This window comes from Rhinolophus ferrumequinum, chromosome 7, assembly GCF_004115265.2.
Source record: "Rhinolophus ferrumequinum isolate MPI-CBG mRhiFer1 chromosome 7, mRhiFer1_v1.p, whole genome shotgun sequence".
Classification (NCBI taxonomy): domain Eukaryota; kingdom Metazoa; phylum Chordata; class Mammalia; order Chiroptera; family Rhinolophidae; genus Rhinolophus; species Rhinolophus ferrumequinum.
This window is the reverse complement of record NC_046290.1, coordinates 38790769-38812984: the sequence shown is the minus strand read 5'-3', so window position 1 is coordinate 38812984 and position 22216 is coordinate 38790769. Positions and strand designations below refer to the sequence as shown.

The 22216-nt window shown below is 37.1% G+C and overlaps 1 protein-coding gene across 1 annotated transcript in view; it reads right to left on the bottom strand.

The window, feature by feature from the left end:
- Nucleotides 1-22216, bottom strand: part of NDUFAF2 (NADH:ubiquinone oxidoreductase complex assembly factor 2) — a 122492-nt gene that overhangs the window by 9752 nt on the left and 90524 nt on the right. The window contains 1 exon segment of the mRNA XM_033109885.1: nucleotides 19125-19165. Coding sequence (XP_032965776.1) covers nucleotides 19125-19165 — 41 coding nt within the window.

The window sequence follows — 22216 nt, the reverse complement described above, 5'->3', positions numbered from 1 at the left end:
TGTTTTAGCAGAGGCTGCTCCTGCTGTGTATTCCTGCCAGTCACCAGTGTGCCTCTGCCAAACCAATGTCACATTTAATTTATTCACATTCAAATCTACTGCAAACAGACTTTGATCAGTTACAATAATGAACATTCGACTGAGTTTTGTTGTTTTGACATGCTTCCTTGAACTTTTCGCCTGTATTTTTTCCAAAACATTTCTAATTGCAAGAAGTTGATCTCAATGATTCTTGTTATTTGAGGGGACAATTGTAAGGTTTGTTTATAATCCTTGCTGGCTAGGAATTTCTGGCACTGAGTTTTCTTTCTTTGAACTTGAGCCAGATTAATTATTAAATCTCAAAATGTCACAAAAATGAACTAATCACAGAGCTCAAGTCATTAATAGTTTTGCTGGTGGTTATTTCTTTTAATAATATAGGAGTAAATGAACTTCCATATATATGAAAAAAAAGACCTTTGAGCATAAAGATACAATTACTTAATTGAAAAAGAAACTTAGCCGTTAAACCTTAATAAAAAAATAATTAGAGTCTCTTAACTTTAGTCCTATTTAATTGAATTGCCCTGGTGGGAGACAAAGAAAACCTCGATCCCTTGTGTGAGGAGAAAGACCATAATCCCTGGAAGAGAAAGCAATGTCAGATCCCCATGGCTTTCCAGGCTTAGGCTCTGGAGTGGGAAATAAATGGCAGAGAGGCTGGAGCCCTGGAGGAAAGAGGCGGCTCCATCTGTGAATGACTGCTAACATGTATTGAGCTGTTATGTGCCAGCTGCTGCAGGGAGAAAAGAGTTTTTCTCTCCTAGGTTAAGGGAAAGTAGAGGAGTCGGGTAAGAGGAGGTGAGGCCCAAAGTTAGGGAAGCTGCAGCTCCAGCTTTACAGAGTCTGCCCTAGAAAATAAAAACTGTTGTGGCCAAAGGCTGCACTCCAAGGTATACTCATTTATGCATGCATTTTTCATTCTTCCTTTTATTCAATAAACCCACACTGAGCACCTACAATTCAAGGACTTGGGGATACAGAGAACAAAACCTGGCTCCTACTCTTACAGAGCTTCCTTGGGAGACGGGGACAGGCAAAGGAGGTGGCTTGCTACAACACTGACTCATCCAGAGGGCAAAGTAGGAAAGAGGTGGGTAAGCACCAATGCCAGTTACGTGTCTAATGCTTACGGGTTCTTTCCTACATTCTCATTTACTCATTCACTGGTTTATTCATATATTGAGAGCCCACCATGTGCTAAGGATACAGAGTTAAAAGACACATTTTTACCCTGTCACAATCTAGGGAAGAGAGACAGGTAAAAAAATAAATTACAATATGATACATTATGTCAGGGATGTCCAAACTGCGGCCTGATCCATTTTTTATTGGCCTACAGCAAATTCCAAAAATATATTTAGTTTACTTAAATAAACCAGGTGAGGCAATATGTACTTCACCTCGAGTGAGTGGCCCGGCTATTTGTATATTTTACCGCATATGGCCCTTGGTGAAAAACGTTGGAAAAACGTTTGGACACCCCTGCATTATGTGATAATATTAGCAAAGAATGCCATGAAAAAGAGAAGAAAAGCTGTTGCTCCTATTATTATCCATCGAGTGGGGAGTAGGGGGTTAGAAATGACTTCCCAGAGAAGGTGATGCCTGAGTCTTACCAACAGGAATGAACCAGAGCACTGCGGAGAGAGAGGCCATTCTGGGGAGAGGTAAGCACACCTTCACAGGTATGGAGGAGTAAAGCAGTGCAGCAAATGCAGGACACTGTCAGCAGTTCATATGGCACTTGGGTCAGAGCATGCTGACTCTTACAATACAGTGTTAGGACACTTACATTTTATCCTGAAAGCCATGGTGAAATATTTTTACTCTGAAGCAAGACGAGGATTTCCAGATAAAAGAGTAGAATATTGTTATTATAATTTGAATTTCAGATAAGCAACAGTTGTTTTTTAGTATAAGTATGTCTTAAATAAATTGCCTGGGACATACCTACCTTTATAATTATTCACTGTTTGTTTCAAAGTTAAATTTAACTAGGTGCCCTATATTTTTATTTGAGAAATCTGGCAACCATAGCAATTGGATTGGAGGGAGGCAAGACTGGAATCAGTTATTATAGAAAGCTGCTGCAGAACAAGTGAGAAAGCATCAGGGCGGGAATCAAAGCAATGGCAGTGAGATGGAGTAGAAAAGACAGATTGTTCAGATATTCAAAGGATAAAGGTCTTGGTCACCAGGTATGTGGAGGTAGAAAAGATCAGGACACCCCCCAAGTTTCCGATGAGTCATGAGGGACAATGCCCTTAACCATGATAGGAAATAGAGAAAAAGAGAAGGAGTCCCATTTTAGACACACCGAATTGGAGATTATCTGTAAAATATCCCAGTATTTTGTATCAAACGGTTAGGCTCCTTCTTCTCAGCCAAACTTCTGAATATTGAAGGGCTTCAGGACTCAATTCTGGGCTTTCTTCTTCTATACTCTCTCTAAGTAATCATTTCCAATTTTATCAATTTAAATACTGTCTGTATATGCTGAAGAATGTCAAATTTGTACTTTCAGGCCTGAACACTATCCAAGCTTCTGAATCCTATATCCAACTATCTAAGTGATGTCTCCACTTGGATGTCTAACAGACATTTTACATTAAATATATCCAAGGTCACTGAGGCTCAGAGAACTAGCTCAGGGTCACACAATTTGCCTAGACTTGAAACAGAAGCTCTGTCTCCACTGCGTTCTTTCCACTGCTCCTTACTACCTCGGCACAGTTTTCCGCAAGCGCCACACTAGGCGCAGCAGACAGCTGAGCTCAGGATATGCTGCCTGACTACAGCGTTCCCCTGACCCGGGCAGCCTGCCTTGTTTCAGTCGGCCCTTGCCCTATTCCCGTTCTTCACAAGCTTCAAGGTGACACCCCACTACACACACATAGAGAGGGGCCATGCAGCTAATGAAGCCCTGAACGTTCACTACCATACTCTTAAAGTAGACCCTCTGCCGTATCCAGTGCACACGAGTGGGCTGGATCTGGGGGGAGGAAGGGGCTACTGGGATGTCCTCATGGCGGGAAGCAGGCTTCAGCCATCAGCAGCCTCCCTTACATAACTGTGTACATTTACTAAAACTATTCCTATTTTCCCTTACCTTTTCCAGCCACTTAGTACCAAATCTTATCAATTCCTCCACCAAAATGTATCTTTTCTTTTTATTAGTTTCAGGTGTACCAAAGAATGCAATAGTTAAGACATTTCATCCCTCACAAAGTATTACCCCAATCGATTGCCCCTCTGACATCGTATTTATCTATTAAAATTCCAATGACTCTATTCCCTATGCTGTACTCCATATCCCGTGACTATATATATTAAATTTATTCAGCTTCAGATGTACAGTGCAGTGATCAGGCACCTACACCATCCATGAAGTGGTCTAATAAGACATGTGCCCATCTGACACCCCACAAAATCTTTACAACATTATTGATTATATTCCCCAAACTGCCTTTCATATCCCCGTGGCAATACTGTAGATACCGATTTATGCTGTCTAATCCCTTCCCCTTTTTCCTCATCCCCACCGCCCTCCCTTCTAGCAACCCTCAGTTTTTCCTCAAAATGTATCTTGAATTGTGCAGTTCTTTCCATCTCCGCTGCCAACAGTACTTCTTGCCTGGACTATAACGGTCTCCGCAGTCCTCTATGATCTAATGCCCACATAGCAACCACTGACCTTTCATTCCTCTTCCCTCTAACAATCACTTAATGGGTCCTCAGAACAAAAGTCAAACTTACCGTGGCAGACCTGGGGATACTCTGAGCAGTTCCCCCTTCAAGGAAGGACCTGCTTCCCAGCTGCAGGGCATGGTGAGCAGACAGCCTCCATCGTGCTGCTAGACCGTGGCTTAATAACAAACAGACATTTGGGTTGTTTCTAGTCTTCCACTATGCCATACTTACTCTTTCTATTACAAATAGCCCTGTGAATTACACCAAATGGTGTATTTTCATCCGATGCCTAGAATAATGCCTAGCACATAATAGGTGCTCAATACATATTTGCTGAATGAATAACTTTGCCTCTGTCTGTGCACTTTACTCACCACTGAAGGAGCAGATTGACTTTGTATTTTGCAATTGTGCTATAAATCCAAATCTAAACTTAAATAGCTGTTAATCAAGAAGAAATCATATTCCATTATTAATAAAACAAATTCTGAGGCTAGATGACTTAAAGCCCTTCTCTTCATAAAGCTTAAAAAGCCTTAATAATTCCAAAAGTGAGAAAAGATAGGTACAAATTTATTTATACTCTTGGGAGTTTACACTAGTTTTTTTAAAAAATCAATGTGGTAAAGATGATTGTTTACTCTTTGAAAATTAAGAAAAAAATGATTTCTCCTTTTTCTTTGTGTACCTTTTATCTGTCAACCTGTAAGTATTTGACTTAAAATATATCACCACCAAATACAAAATTCCTAACTTAAGAAGTCGGTGCAGTACGAAACTTTAATAATAAATCAATTATTGTGGACCTAAAATACTTTGTTCAGAGAAACAGTGTTATAATGATGGTTCTATTTCTTGCCTAGTATATATTAAGCAATTTAACCACAGCGTAGCACATTTGCAATAAAAAATATAATGTGATAGAATCATAATACATCATCCACAGTGCCTATGACTGGCCGAAACTTGAAAACAGGCTGTTGTTTTCAGTCCCTCAGAGGGACTGCTGGTGCTGTTTTCCCAGAGAGGGAAGGGTACTGTGGGAAGGCAGATGGGTACGCGAGCCTCCACTACTTCAGGTGGATCAGGACTCCACTCTCCTCACTCCAAAGCCAGCCCAAGCATGTCCCTTCCTATCATGTGATGGAAGAAGGTAGAAATGAGAGCGCACGATGGGGAAAGGGGGGTAGTGATAGGGGTGGGAGAAGGTGAGCAAGTAGCAGTTAGATAAACGACTGCCACGCCACCAGCATAACAATAACATCCGCTTTAGGCAACGTGAGTAGCACCGGCAGACAGGCAGTCAGGCTGCCTGCAGCAATTATACTGGGAGGGGAGCAGAATTCCCAGAAGAGCAGCAGCTGATGAAACCAATCGAAATGACACTGTGGGAAGAAGGGAAGAACCACTTCTTTTCCCCTAAGAGAAAATGAAAGGGCTAGGATATTATGAGGGTTATGTAGTGAGTTCTAAAGGTCAGGCAATCAGATAAGCAAACAGGTGTAAGCTCAAGTGGGCAACAATGGTAGTTCAAAAGCCACACTTCCTTTAGGTTTGGTGAAAAAGAGAGGCTCAGGGATGTCCCAGCAGTGATGGAGACAGGATGATGAAGAAACGAGGCGGGGTGAGAATTCTCATGGCACTTGTGGGAGGGCAGCAAAACGGTCACTGAAAAATAAGAACAAAGGCAAAAGGAAATCAAGGGCAGAGAAGGAACAGGGGCTTCCGGAATGCACTCACCAAGAGACCTTGGCTGGAGCCCGTTTTCTTTCACTTTCATTCACACACTCATTCCATAACACTGAGCACCTACTCTGAGCCAGGCACTGTTCTAGATCCTAGAGACAAGGCCCGGGAACAAAACACAGCCCTGCTCTCGTGAGGCTAAAACTCTAGTAGGAAGAGACAAACAATAACCCAACAAATAACACAGCTAGGGAAGGTGACTGCTATTGCAGAAATAATGACACCTCTCATTTAATCAGCCTGCCGTTTTGAGTTTGCTAAAAACAGGAAACGAACTAGTGTGGGAGTATTTGCAAAGGAGTAAACAGAACTTTTTTAGCTCCTTTTGAATGTCCTCTTTTCCCCCTCAAAATGGAAACCACTTATATGTACATTATCCTTCTTGATGGCTGCGCAGTAGCTAGTATTCCATGGTACAGAGGTACCATAATTTATTCACTCAATCCCCTATAGATGGATGTTTAAGATGCTTCATATTTTACAATGCTGCAAACAACATCCTTGTATAAAATTTCACACACTTGCCAGTCATCACTTAGGATATGTTCTCAGAACTGGAACTACTACATCAAAAGGTTCCTATATGGAAAACTGGTCTCTAAAAAGTCAATATCAACTTACACCTGCACCTGTGGTGAATGATAATGCCTGTTTTCCCACAACTGTGTCAATACAAAAAAAAAAGTCCTTACCTCTCCTGTATTTTATTTTCTTTTTTTAAAAAAGATTTTATTGGGGAAGGGGAACAGGACTTTATTGGGGAACAGTGTGTACTTCCAGGCCTTTTTTCCAAGTCAAGTTGTTGTCGTTTCAATCTTAGTTGTGGAGGGCGCAGCTCAGCTCCAGGTCCAGTTGCCATTGCTAGTTGCAGGGGGCGCAGCCCACCATCCTTTGCGGGAGTTGAACCAGCAACCATGTGGTTGAGAGGATTGCTCCAAACAACTGAGCCATCTGGGAGCTCAGCAGCTGCTCAGCTCAAGGTGGCAGCTCAGCTCAAGGTGCCGTGTTCAAGCTTAGTTGCAGGGGGCGCTGCCCACCATCCCTTGCGGGACTCGAGGAGTTGAACCGGAAACCTTGTGGTTGAGAGCCCGCTGGCCCATGTGGGAATCGAACGGGCAGCCTTCGGAGTTAGGAGCACGGAGCTCCAACCGCCTGAGCCACTGGGCCGGCCCCTTATTCTGTATTTTAGAACTCCCCCCACCCAGTCTTTGGTTTGTCTTTTAACTTTGTCTAGGATTTTGTTTTTGTAAAAAAGTAGAAATTTCTTATGCTGTCAAATTTGTCAAGTCTTTTCAATTATTAAAGACTTTGTCAAGTCTTTACAATTATTGTATACGACGTAGGTGTCATGTCACTCACTCTTCATCTTGCTTGGTCCTTTTTATCCACCAGGTCTCAGTCTAAATATCACTTCACAGAGCTGCTTCCTTAAACATCCCATCTAAAGAAAGCTGTCCCTGTTATTCATTCTTAGAATCTTTGCCTTTTCCTTCAGAGTTCTTTTCACAATTTGTAATGATCCATTTTTGGTACTTGTTACACATCTGTCTTTCCCACTTGAATATATGCTCCATGAGGTCTACGACGTTCCCCAGGTCATCTGCGTATTTTCCACCACACCTCCAACATCTAGCATAGAATAGACACTCCTAAATAATTTGGTGAATACATTTCAGTTTCTTCCTTCCGGGAGCCTACTGCTAGTTTCCCCTGGAACAGTGTTCCTTCTAAAAGGTTAAACGGAAGACAGTGGAACTAAACCTTGACTAAAAAGTAATTTACAAGGAGGGAAGATAAATCTCACTCACGCCTTCTCCAAAACAAATGCATCCAGGTCGGGCACCGCTGGACCCAGACAAGTCAGGCAATCTTGGGCTGGGCTTAACTGAACACTGTAACACGGCAACTGTGGCAACTGAGTCAGGCAAGTTACATGATCTTTGAGGAAATTCTTCTGGTTCTAGGATTTGCAATATTGTTTTCATGACACCCTAGGGTGTATCCAGGCAAAAATCTCAAGGATTTTTGATGGTTTAAAAACCTATCATTAGCTCACTTTCAAAAATGAGTACGTTCTATATTACTAATTTAGGATAAAAAAGTGTTGTGATGCCAGAGCACCCAAAAAGTTAGGAACTTGTAACTTAGCTTCTACTGATATCCTCTATGATAGCAATTCATCACTTATTTCAAGGAAAGTGACATATATTTCAGGTATTTAGGCATAAGCTGCAGCAACAGTGGTAGTCAATTCCTTGAATAGTACCAGTTAATAAGATCACAAACTGAAGGTAAGGAGGGCATGTTTTGCCACTTGCTAGATAAAAGAGTTCACTTCAAAGATGTATCAGGGGTAGTCCCTTTCATTCTGACAATAAAAAGCTTTGTAATAATCAGCTTAGATGGATATTTTTTAGGATAATTCTTAATAATGTCTCTTTCCTTTTAGACTAAGATATCTTTTAATTGTGGCAGGAACCAGGGAAGTTCCACACTGGCAATTTTTATCAATACCTACAAATCAGGATTCGAAAGTCGAATAAACAAATTTGAGTTGAACAACAGCTGAGATCTATTTTCATAGTGCAGGTTAATAATACTATTATCGTTTCCCTGTGAATACTTTTGCTTCTTAAATTGAGAGGCAAAAACTGATGGTTTCTTAGGTAAATCCATGTAATGTATTAACCTTCACTGAATATATCTTTGGACTTACTATATGCAAATATTTGTCCAATACCCAAATGAATTTTGTTAACAAATATTATTACTCTCTCATGATAACACACTCTGGCTTTTTTATAATTATTGCATTTAAATGACTATGCAATGTACATTTCTTGCAAAAATATCCATCTGGTGATGAAAATTTGGAAATCATTCAATAGAAAATCTTATTAGTGAGGTTTATTCAACAAACACACATGAAACAAAATGTTTTTATGATAAACTGTCATATAAATTGGTGACCAGCATAACGCAATTAGTCTAACTGTGTGAGGGAGAATATTACTGAATCCTTATGCTTATTAGTCCTCACTAAAAAACATCCTTTCCCTGTCTTAAGAAGAGAGACTGTCAAAACAGATAACTACAGAAAAGCTAGAAACAGTTTGAAAGAGCACAGGACAAAAAACTTTATTTCCCCTTTAACATTTCACCTTATATCCAAGTGGGCAATTCAGAAAACATTTACCTTTATTATTGCATACCAGGAATTTCTTACATTAAAACTGAAAAGCAGTCAGTTGCAATTACAACAGAAAGAATGCTCAGGAATTTTCATCTTCAAATTCCTGGCCAGGTTGATTGGATGAGGTCTCTCCACATTATGGAGAGTAATCTGCTTTACTCAAAGTCTACTGATTTAAATGTTAACCTCATCTAAAAAAAAAAACAAACCAAAAACAAATATCTTCACAGGAAAATCTAGACTAGTGTTTGACCAAATATCTGGGTACTGTGACCTAGCCAAGTTGACACCAAAAATTAACCATCGCAGTTAAGAAATACATTTTACACTACAACTTGGTACACAAACATATGTGCGTGTGTGTATCTGAAACAAGATTTTCAGAAAAAAGTACTTACTCTTAGTAAGGTTTTGTATGCTGGCATTTTCTATTCCATATTTTTTCTACTTCATTAAAAAGAAAAAATACTTATAACCCACTAAATTGATTTCACAATCCACTAATGTATCACATAAATTGAAAAACCCTACTCTAGATGACACATCCATTTACTCACGTTTTAGAATACTGGTAAAGAAATGCATCACAGTGACACCAGAATGTGATATTTGAGAAGGAAATTAAGTATATTTGAACACATGAAACACAATGAATATATGTATATCAGAAAAAATACATAAAATGCCTAATTCCTTATTACCATAGCAACAACATCCACTTAGCAAATGAGTATAGTATTTTATCACTGTCATAATAAGTATTGGAGAATAAAGTCTGGCATGCCTAAAGACATAACAAAATCAGAGGCAATGAACTGTCGCCTGGTATCCTGGAGGGCACATCACCAATATAATCAATACATTTTCCTAAACATCATTATTTCCCCTCCGCTCCCATTTAAAGAAATCAAATTACATCTGAAAAAAGTGATTTTTTTTTTAATTTAAAATTATGAAGAAAATCATTACTTCTCCAGCATGGAAAGAATAAGAAGAAAATCACAAGAAATTGTTTTGGTGCGATAACTGAGAAAAACGTGTAGATTAAAAAAAAAAAAAGCCTAACCTCATTTTAACTCCTTTAACTTTTTAAATTCTGGATGTAAGCCCAGTTTTAAAACCTAAATGAGACTTGTCTAGTGACTAATGACATGACTCAGCAGATTAACTATTCAGAAGTAATTCTGTATACTTTTTAATATGCACCTAGTAAGTTATAATGGAACTCAGAAGAACCTGAGCACAAGCATATCTAAAAATAATGAATAATAGCACCTTATTTATATACAACTTAAAAAAAAACACCTTTTATATTCTGCTCCTTAAAAGTCAGATAAAAGTCAAAATAGAAGAAAAAATATGCCAAGAATAAACTAAGCTCAAACTCAGACCTCAGCTTGTACAGAAGTATATAAGAAGCAATCCTTTAGGTTCAGAAAGATGGGATGTTTGAAATTTGAAATAGTACTTTTTAGTAAGATCCACCTAAAACCAATGTTTTGAAAACCAAAAAGAGTTACAACAGAAACTAGCATAAACATTTCTTGCACAATTAATAAATACCTATAGTTAGAGACGCACACTAGCTGTGGTTAAGAGTCCAGACTCTAAGGAGCTCAAAACAATTCACTTTCATTTCTTACCACATTTCTCTAGAGAAGCATGGCACATTTTATATTTTCTTCATTTTCACAAAGCTAAAGATCAATAACAAGGAAGGTACATAGTAAAGGTATCTCTAAGTCTTTGCTATTGTTTCAGGGGCTTGTTTTTATTCATTATGGTAGCTAAGAATACAGAACCAGAATACAAAATAATAAGTACGCCAAAATTAGTTATGTACCAATGTATGCATGGGCAAATTAACTTGTTAAAGTTCAGAGTTGTGCAGCCAGCTATACGACTTGGGGTAATTTATTATTTCTTTTAAAAAATTATTGTTGTATTAATTTTTTAATAAAACAAAGAAAAAAAATCAAGTGAGGTCAGAGTACAGGCTAATAAGCCTAAGAGTCACAAAAGTGACCAAAAATTACACCAGCAGGTATAAACTGCAGGGCCTCAGGCACTCCTAAATGGGGACAAACCTACTTCTTTGCCTGGTCAAAGGCTGGCAACAAATGGGTTAGGCACGAGGGAGGGCAAATGACAGGCATCAAAATCTGTCCAACAGGGACCTTTTATTGTGTGTGGCAGTAAACCCATTCAACCCTGTCTTCTCCTTTGGGGAGGCAGAAATGCTAGTAGGTAAATAAAGAATGGGACATTGATCAAGCTCAGGATATATCCTTTCCAGTCTTGGAAACCAAAGACCCAAGAATGACTGTATTACTTAAGATATAATGCTCCTGTATAAACTTGAAATAAGATCCAATTTCTGAAGGCAATATGTGAATGTTTTTTCCCTGCAACCTTAAAGAATCAAACAATTTGGTTTCACAGAGGGGAAAAATTATACTAAAAGTAGAATCTAAACATAATTTAACAGAATTACGATACCTACGAAGTCTACAAAGAAATGATGTTAGCTATTAAGGACATAGCAGGTGCTTGATAAGTAACTGAATGAATAATAAAACTACATGAGCACTGGGGCTTTAAAGAGAATTCCAAAACCTGAGCCACAACACTGATTGTTTCTTATGCATATTGCTGTGATAACTCCTTAAGTGCTTTTGGTATTTTAGAATTTCAAGCATTTCACTTTTCAGTTTATTTTGAATATCTTGTTTTTCCATCAGAGACCCAATGCGTTCTCAAAGTATGATACAGGTTTCATTGTATCTTTTTTAATAAAATAATTCATATATATAAATAAATAGAGCTAATAACGTAACATACACCCAAGTATAGCTAATAATATAACATATACCCACTATCTAACTTAAGAAACAGCACTGTAGTTATGACCAAAACACTATAGATATGACCAATAAAACACTCTGCGACCCCTCACTCTCACACTCTCCTTCCCTAGAGGTAATAACTACTTTAAATTTCCTGTCTATCATTTTCATGCATGTTTTTATACTTTCACTACATCTTTATATATCCATAAACAACAGTAGCATTGATTTTCTAATTTTTTTGCACATTTATCTCCTAAGACTTTTGAAAACTATGTACCACCTTGCACATTTAAGTTAACACTTAAATAATGGCAAAGGATGTATTTTTCAGTTTATTGTGTACTGGATGCATGCTTTAAATATGTTTTGTCAAAGCCTTGAAACTGCAGTTTAGCATATTCAATTTATGGAAAATATAACCATATAACTAATTGGCAGAGCCAATCCTCATTGTCAAAACCAATCACCCAAATCTGACTTACTCTCTGTCAGAAAAAGTCTAACTTAATTTTAAAATTCAAATGAATGTGTTATTATGTGTCTTCATGACAACTCTCACTTGTGAATTTTAATTTTAATATAGATAAATGGATACCTACCTAGCTAGCTAGCTAGAAAGAGAAACTATAAGGTATGGAGCCTTGCCATGAGTTTGTCGCCTGGATGAAAGAATGTGTTGCCCCTTCAATAATTTTTATTGAAGCTTTCCCTGCTTTGCTCTCAAGGGACTCTCCCTCAGGAGAGATTCACTCTCCAACAGTCTCTTTGTTTGGTGCCCTGGAGATTTTTAAACCCCAAGGCAATGCACCATAGTAAGATTTAGTGTGGACAAGGGGTAAGCTTTTCTTTTGAAAAGTGGGAGACAGATGATTACCAACGAAGTCAGAAAGGAGAACTGGCAGACCAGAAGGGAGTTCTCACGCAGATAATTTTTAGGAAAGACTACACATGAAAAGAGAGAATATGGAAATTAATTCTTTAAAGCTATTCATACCTGTATACCCCATAGAAAGTCTTTGTGTACCCAGTGATATGACATCCTGATTTGAAACCACTGACCAACAGCAGAGGTTAGCAAACTAGGATACACCTCACACCTGTTTTGTAAACAAAGTAATACTGGACACAGCCATACTCACTCATTTACATATTGTCTATAACTGCTTTCACACTACATTGGCAGAGTTAAATAGTTTCAACAGAGATTGTCTCACAATGCTGGAAATATTTACTATCTGGCGATTTGAGGAAAAACTTTCCTACCCCTCTTTCATAGCATTGTGTATTTATTTTTAGATTTCTTTTCTTTAAATCAAAGTTATATATTCACATAGTTTGTAGGGCCACATGGTTCTAAAAGGCTTTTTTATGAAAAGCAGTATTTCCCTTTCGCCAGAAAAAATTACTTTATATATTTTTAGCTAACGTTTATGGTTGTAGTACAGGCCAAACCAGGGAGCCACAAAAGTGTTTGATAGCTATAAAGCAGACTAACCCTTCCATAATATCTAAATAACATTCTCATTATTTCTTCTTTATTTTTCAGTTTTAAGCTTTGTATATTAACTTCCCTTTATTAAAAATGAAGATTTATTCCATCCTTCTTGTGACCTAATACTTTCAAGGTAGCTATAAAGCAATATTCAATATTTATGTTATTATGAGTAAACACTATCAACAAGTGAGTTATCAAGTATACTAGAGATACTTTTCCTTTTCCTAACCAAGTTTTGTTTTTCTTAGACATAGTAAGTGAATTCTGTTTATTTTCCATGTACTTATCTGTAATTCAACTTCACATGATATGTTTGGTATGTATGTGTTCATTTAATCTCTTTATTTTCAGAATGGTACCTCTTACCTCAAATTTGTCCAGAAAACAGACTATACTGTTTTCTCTTTCCTATGAATAAAGTTCCAGTTTTCAAATGGGTAGAGAAGTTGCCTGGTTTTCAGACTTTCACAAAAGGAATTCAACAGCATCCATTTCTTTTTCTTCAGGAGATTTACAATTGATACAGTGCTATTCTTTAATACATGGTTCATGTTCAAACTTCACCAATTACCCCAATACTGTCCTTTATAACTATTTTTCCCCCCTCAATCAAGAATCAAGTATTACAATTAGTTGTCATGTTGATCAGTCTTTCTTTGTTGTTCATGACACTGACATGACCAGTCTGGTGTTTCATGAAATGTGTCCCAATTTAGGTTGTCTGGTTGTTTCCTCCTGATTAGATTAAGGTTGTGTATTTTAAGAAGTAGTACATAAATGATGTCTTATTCTCAGTGCAGCACATAAGGAGGCATAGATGATGTCAAGTCTGTCCTACTTGGTATAACTTTTGACCACCAGGTTAAAGTGGTACCCTCTAGATTTGTCCACTATGAAGGTATCTTTTCTCCAATGTAATTAATAAGTAATCTTTAGGGAGATACTTTGAGACCATAAATATCTCATTCTCCAACAAAATTTAACCCAATGGTTTTAGGATCCACTAATGATTTTTCCCTAAATCAAGTATTAAAATGATAGTTGAAAAATGGTGATTTCTCAACTCTACTGTTTCTTCTACATTTACTGGTTACCAAATAATTGCTTTTTAGACAGATTTTCAACCACGTTATTGTTTTTAGCACAAGTCTCTACTCCACTTTCAGTTTTTCCTGGCAGTGCCAATTACTGAGCATTCTGGGGTTTTATGGTTTAAATTGGGTTGCATCTGGGCTTTCTCTTCTGCCAGATTAGGAATCATTCTTCTCAGTTTTCCTACATTTATTACCACTTCATCTGCTTTCCAACTTCCGAAACATTGGTGCTGTTTTGCCTCTTCAATTTTCCTTAACCTTGTAGGTTTATACTTTTAAAAATAAATCCCTTTACTGTCATTCGCGTTATGCTTGAAGAGAAAGTAAACTCATCTGTTTAACTTACTAAAGTTTAACTTTACTTGAAAGTCCATTTTTCTTTCCCTGCTTTCAAACTTTATATACATGGCATCATATTGCATGAAGTCTTCTGCAACTTGCTCTTTTTGCTCAATATTATGTTTCTGAGATTTATCCATGTTGATAAACGCAGCTCTAGTTCATTCATGTTATAACCCAGTGTATGAACACACCACAATTTTCTTACCCATTTCTACTATATACCAAAAAGTGATATTGCGAGATTGGGGTAAGGATCTATTTTTTTCCCACAAGGATATTCATTCCATCTTTTCAATTTAAGACATTAGGAAAGTAGGATTACATATGCAAAAAGTCAGTTTTAAGACATTTCAATTCTGTAACTTATAAAGTGAACCTAATAATACTGGGCACAGAAAATTCACTCAATAAATGTCAATTACTTGAAGACAACAGTGAACTGGGCCTCAAGAATTCAGAAATAAGATTCCTCTCAATGTTAAACTGCAAGATCAACACATTATAGGCCAGAGTGGAGTATGAAAAGAGTCAAAAGAATAGCTGCAGGGTCAGCAACAGTTGACCATAATATAACTATTGTAACAGCAATAGGAATACTATTTCAATCAGAATGGGGAAGCAAAGAAAAAAGAATCATAGAGACAAATGCTGGCAATCCATAAAAACACTGTCCACGGGGAGCAAAAACGTCAACCAGCAGGTGGCAATTTTTTCGATTCCAAATCATAAAGCTATTCGTAGGATAAAGACAGATGTTGGGAATTCTGGCCAATTTTAGTAAAATATTTCCATTCTATGGGTCAGACTATCCCTATTTTGAGATGAACATAACAGGCAATTTTAGGCCTGATGCAATTAAACATTTATTTCACCTAACTCCTCTTATCCTAATGCCATACTCACCAGGTAACCTACTGTTTTTTCCTGTGCCAATTTAATTTCTTACCATAATTTAATATACTGGAATTCTGGCAACTATTTTAAACTCACAGGTATTTTAGTCACTGTGGTATCTTTCAGAGCCAAATCGCCTTGGATAGGGACAAAAATGAGTCTTTGGGGCCTCCAGCCCAGATCTGAGAACATGGTCAAGGAAGCAAAGTACTATGAACTACATGGTTCTACCCAGCGGCCCAGCCTTTCCTTGGCCTATAGCATCACCATCTCCAACTCTATTCCTCACTGGTTTCTAGAATTTCCTCTTCATCTTTCATGAAGAAAATGTATTAAAAATGCAGCAAGTGAGCTCTAAGTTGTAGCTTTCTTCAACTATCTATAAACCTATTGCTGAGTCATGTATTCTGTCATGGCATTTATTCACTTTTGGCATTTATTTACATTTATTCACTTTTGCAAATAGAAAACTTTATTCTGTTTCCTGCTGTGTTGTCAGTATGAAAAGAGAAGCAATATTTCAAAATATCTGCGATATGTGGCTTCTAGTGGAATAGAGTTAGGACTAGGAAAAGTCTACCTCATTGATTTTTGTGAAATGTTAATTCAACTTGCACTGCATTATTGAACAGGTACTGAACTATATTGGCAACCTTCAGTAATATGAATTTCTATGAAAAAAGTATAGGCAAAGCTCAACTTCAACATATGTTTAGTTTTACAGGGTTATTTTATAGTTGGTTGTTGGAAATTCAATCTCTGTCACAGGAATTATGTAATATACTTACATGGCGTTAAGATTTTCAAGTCTGCCAATAAAAGCCTATCAAATAATGAATCAGGCTCTGCATTAGGTGCTTACAAGTATGACATACAAATGAATAAGCACAATCCCTGTGCTATATAGCTCACAATATAGTCAGAAAGATGAACAAATAAAACAAATAATTATAATACTTAACTCAAAGGATTATACAGGTACTCAAAGCAGTGTAGTTATATCAAGAAAGGAGTGATTAACTCTTTAAGAAGTTTTTAAAAAGTGTTGAAGAAACAATGAAGGATTTTAAAGGACCTTTTAAATAAAATTAAGCATGAGCAGAAGTGTGCCAGCTGATGACAGACGGAGAAGACATTAAGCTTGACAAACAGCCAGGAGTTCCTTGAAGAGTACGGTGGGTATAACAAGTATAGAGAGGAAAGCTAGAAAATTGGGCTGGGCACAGATCAGGAGACCTTTCGGCCAGAACTTCCCAAGTAGTATGCCTAACAATTGATTCTTCAAGGTAGCCAGGAGAGAAATTCTTGGGTAATAGGATAAGGTGTGTGTTTGATTTCATAACAAACTGCCATTTTTTGAACATAGTTCTATCATTTTCACACCAACCAAACTAGTATTATATATAAGTTATGGTTGCTCTAGTTATGGCTATTGTCAGTCTTTTAAATTTTACCCATTTTTGTGATGTGTAGTGTTATCTCATTGTGGTTTACCTGGTGAAACTATGCTGTTGAGTACGTTTTCATATGCTTAGTGGTCATTCTTATATCTTATGAAGTGCCTGTTTAAGATTTTTACCCAATTTTTATTAGCTTTGTGTGTTTGTTTTTTTTTAATTTATTGGGGTGACGATTGTTAGTAAAATTACATAGATTTCAGGTGTACAGTTCTGTATTACATCATCTATAAATCCCATTGTGTGTTCACCACCCAGAGTCAGTTCTCCTTCCATCACCATATATTTGATCCCCCTTACCCTCGTCTCCCACCCTCCACTCCCCTTCCCCTCTGGTAACCACTAAACTATTGTCTGTGTCTATGAGATTTTTTTCTCATTTGTTTGTCTTGTTCTTTTGTTGTTTTTGGTTTATATACCACATATCAGTGAAATCATATGGTTCTCAGCTTTTTCTGTCTGACTTATTTCGCTTAGTGTGTGTTGTTATTTTTAATCACACATCAGTGTGGCAAAGTTGCCTGGAGCTTGGCAAAGATAAAAATGACAAACAAGTAGAAAGAAGTATACTTTGATTGCAAAAGTACTACACTCGCCTGGGCCCACAAAATGGAAGAATATTTTCTTCCAGGGCTGGAGGAAAGTAGAAGCAGTGGAACCTGCTTTCTTTCTGTGGCTTGTGGGAAAATGGGCACAATTCACCTCCAGGAAAGAAGAGACTCACAATCTTTCAGACACAGGCAGATTTCAATTGAGGCTATGTAGTCAAGTTCCTAGGACGCTATTAAATGATGAAGGGTAATTTGCGAACAAAGAAACAAATTCCTGAAACACAATGGAAAGGGTCAGGAGGGAGGGAAAGGGGTGTGTGTGTGTGTGTGTGTGTGTGTGTGTGTGTGTGTGTTGGGGAAGGTGTAGAAGAGTGTAAAGAACGATGTGGTTAATAGTACATTAGAAAAGAGGCAAGACAGGGCTCCTTTTTAGACATTCAAGAATGTGAGCACTACGGATGGAATAACTTGGTCTCACTGTTCTGACTGGAGCTTGTTTGAGATGCTGGGATTGCCTACAATTTACTGGGTGGTACCTTAGGACTGATTATTGCAGTTGCCTCCATCCGATCACTTTGCATATCAATGTTTCCATGAAAGGAGGCTTTCAAAGTTCTGAGGATAAAAGAAACACCTTTTGCTTCCAGAATAGTAGTAGCTCTTATTATGGCCAAGAGAAGGATAATCAGAAGGTCTCCATGATCCATCAAATCACTGGTGATACTTCTGAATCTTGGATCACATTGACTTCTTTTCCTTTTTATTCCAAGGTTCACTGATATTAGAAAGAAAGGTCAGAAGGGTAGGCCAAGGCCAAGGTGGAGGCAACATACAAAGCTAGAAATGAGCTTAGAGATGTGCTCACTCAGACTTGGCTAAACAGACACTGATGGGGTCAGTACAGGAGCAATGGGTCGTTATGTGTTCTGCTCTGGACTACCTCCCTTCTCAACACGTGAGGCCGAGTGTCGGAGCTCATTCATGTTGTCGTAAGGGTTTGTAGTTAGTGAGGGAACAGCGGAGAGGAAAGAAGAGGGAAGTCCTAAATAGTAGAAGAAAAGGGAAAGGCAGTATACTAATCAATTTGGAAACTTTCTTTTTATGAAATACATGTATTTCTTACCAAATAATTTCAGAACACTTTGTGCTACTGTTTTAAAATAAAAAATTATAAAATAAACATTTTAAAAACACATATACTACAGCATTGCTATGCTTTTTATTCTGCATACCACCAAAACTAAGCTTTTAAAGTCTTAAATAAAAATACAATTCAACTATTAATTACTGACTGTTACGTATTACCACCTAATTGTATACTTTAAAATTTCTTTGGATACTCAATAGAGTCAAATTTATATAAAATTTTAAGTTTATAAAATAAGGGCAAATAAGCAGAGCATGATTTGACTAGAGCCAAGATATTCAGTGTTTCTCAAACTTTTCCACCAAAGCATCCATATCAGAACAGAGAACTCCCAGGGGCCAGAAAAATATCCTGCTACAAGTCCAAACTTTCTAAAAACTGTTTTTATTTTGTTCTAAATTTTTATTATTTCATTTTAAAATTTATATGAATTTTGTTATATTCCATAATTTGTGCATTTATCATAAAAATGTTTTAAATTATTTTCTGTGGAGTAAAATGCACACGTTGGTGCCTTGCATTTATTCTGGGGCTTCATGTATCCCTGGTGGTATAAATTCCCAGCTGAGAAACTGCATTATAAACCCATGCAATTTGAGTATTTTCCTTGTATATTCTTACCGCCATAGTAGGTGGAGTCTTTCTTGTTCTTCTAATCCAAGCTAAAAAGAAATATAATATTTAAATGTAAGTTTTCCATAATTTGCACAAACATTTTATTCATTTATGCATAATACAAATATTTATTGAGCACTTGTTATATATTGTTTTAGGCACTGTAGATTCAACAGGGAACCAACCATGAATTCCCTCTCTGTAGCATATTACTAGTGAAGGGAGTACAGAAAAGAAACACACAAATATATGATGTCAGAGGTTATTTCTATCACAAAAAAATACAACAGTTTGGGAGGATAAAGAGAGGACTTTTTCATATCTAAAATCACACCTCATATAATCATCTGAATTTAAGTTAGTGTATGACATACAGGCCAAATCACACTACAATAAACTTCAAGGCAATCCAAAATTATGATATCCTGAAAATCTGAATTAGTTATTGCTCAATTTATAAAGGAAGGGACATAGAAAGTTCTGATTTACAGAGACTTCTCTTCTAGTCGGGTCTAGCAAGCAGCCTAGCTCCTCTGGTTGGTATCATCAGGTCTTGGAGATGAGCTACAGAGTAGAAAGAGCTCATATTTGTTAAATGCCTGCTGAGCACTGAGCACTATGCTAGTGCTTTATAGCAACAGGAAAAGAGTGAGCCAGCTGCCTCAATGAAATGAGTGTATCAGAGTCACTGATACTAGAATGAAGGATCCGAAAAGAGCGTGAAGCAGGATGTGATTAATAGCACATCAGAAGAGAGGCAAGAAAGGGCTCCTTTTTTAAGACATTCAAGAAGCGAGTACCATGGATGGAATGACTGGTCTCACTGTTCTGTCTAGAGCTTGTCTGAGATGCTAGGATCTCATAAAGTGTTTAGGAGAATAGAGGCAGACTTTCTGGGTTCAAATAACTTCATCACTTTCTAGCTGTGTCACCTGGGGCAAGTTATTTAATTTTCTAGGCATCAGATTTCCCATGTGTATAATATAAATTATAATCGTATCTATATTTTAGGGTTGTTAGTAAAGTAACACGAAATTATGCCTATACACTGTATATAAATTTATATATGTATATATAAATTCTTAGCTCAGAGTCCGGCATACAGTAAGCATGCAAGTCTGTTGTTTACTACTATTATCCCTATTATTCAAAAAACGTATTTTTAATAACAAACTGAAAAAAGCAAAATCAATAATATCAGTTTGGCCTATGAGGATATATAGGAAACTGTGAGAAAATATATTGTAGGAGATATGGTCTTTAGAAAGTAGAAAACCACTATTTTATCACTTTAGTTGATTCAACCTTTATTACAAAATTGTGGGGTATCCTTGTTTTATAGAGAAATTAAGTAACTTTCCTAAATTTATGCATTAAGTGGTAATGGTGGGATTTGAAATCAGATCTGAACTTGTCTCTAGCTCCAAAAACCATCCATGCTCTCTACTAAGCAGTCTCCCGAACTTTAGTAAACAAAAAGTAAAGAACACTCAACCAGGAAGAGAAATGGGTGGTGACCCTAACTACATGTAAGGAAATAACAATTATTGACACCATTTTACAGACTGAGAACTGAGGTTCAGAAAGATTAAGCAACTTGCCTAAACTCACTTAACTAGAGTAACAGACTGGGAATCAATCTCTCGTGAACTGGCTCTAAAATCTTAGCTCTGTTGGTTCACCAGCTACCTTTTCTTCCGACCAGCTCCACTAGCCTGCCTTCCATCATTCAAGTACCTGACTTCATAACAAGCCCAGTACTGAATGGTTGTGGGGGCAGAAATAGCAACATTCAACTGTTGGCCTGGAATTAGTTCTTTCTCCCTGCTCCGTTCTCTCTTGCACTGATGCCAGACACCTATTTTTAATATAGTCCCAGTGTTTTGCCTTCTCTACTCCTGTTTCTGAACTTCTACCCCTGATTTGGTCCATGTCTAGCAACAACTTGCACAGGTTTTATATTCTTTGTTGGGCTGTAAGGTTGTCTATGTATCCATAGGAGATTTATTTTTCTAGCACCTAAATGCTTTGAAACAGTGCGTATTTAATCATTTTAATGGGATTTTGACCTATAGTAGAAAATCCAGCTTAGTCAAGCAAGATTCCTCTGTGCAATCAAGGAAAGAGGTGGTTTATGGAATTTTTCAACGGCCTCTTTATGGTCAAAATAAAAGTTACTTATCTACACTTATAGGAATTTTTTCTAGGAAAGAGGCTTCTTTTAAAATAATTCAACGTGCGCCATATAACTCTAAAAGGTTTTAGGCAGTAATTCTTTGGTTGTAATCTAGATTAGAAAATTAATTCAGAAAAATCAACTGGTAGGGCAGGGATTGGTAAACTACAGCTTGCAAGCCAAATTCAGCCAACAGCTTGTTTTCACATTTTCAAATGGTTGAAAAGAATAGTTAAACCAATTCAAACTTCAGTGTCCAAAAATAAGGTTTTATTGGAACACAGCCACACATATGTTTACATATTGTCTATGGCTGCTTTTGTGCTACAACAGCAGAATCGAGTAGTTGTAACAGACTGTATGGCCTACAAAGCCTAAAATATTTACCATCTAGGCCTTTAAAGGAGACATTTGCCAACACCTGTGCTAGGGCTACCATGACGTATTAGCAACAACTGTATATCTTGATTCAAAAACACTTTCATATTACCTAAAATAAAAATTAGTATTAACTATTACACTTTTTACAAATGATTACCATGTACTCTAGAGTCTATGAACACATACTGTTGGCAGTAGATCATGCTAAAAAAGTATAACGGGACAATGCACACTTACTATCACCATGAGGAAAACAACTCAAAACAACAACTTGTCTTATTGACGAGCCTAAGAAACAAAATTTAAGGTTTTTTGTAAGGTTGGAGAAAGAAAAATACTTCAATAGAATCCAAATAATTTTTTAAATCCCAAGGTAGATTAATAGGTTGAAGAAACTCTGATATGTGTTTTCTAAATCTTACTGGTTTTGTATAAGTTCATGAAATTCATTTATAGCTGTAAGAATGTAACATAACACAGATAATGTATTAAGCACCACCTAGACTATTCACTCTCATGGGACACTATTCTCTAAGGAAAG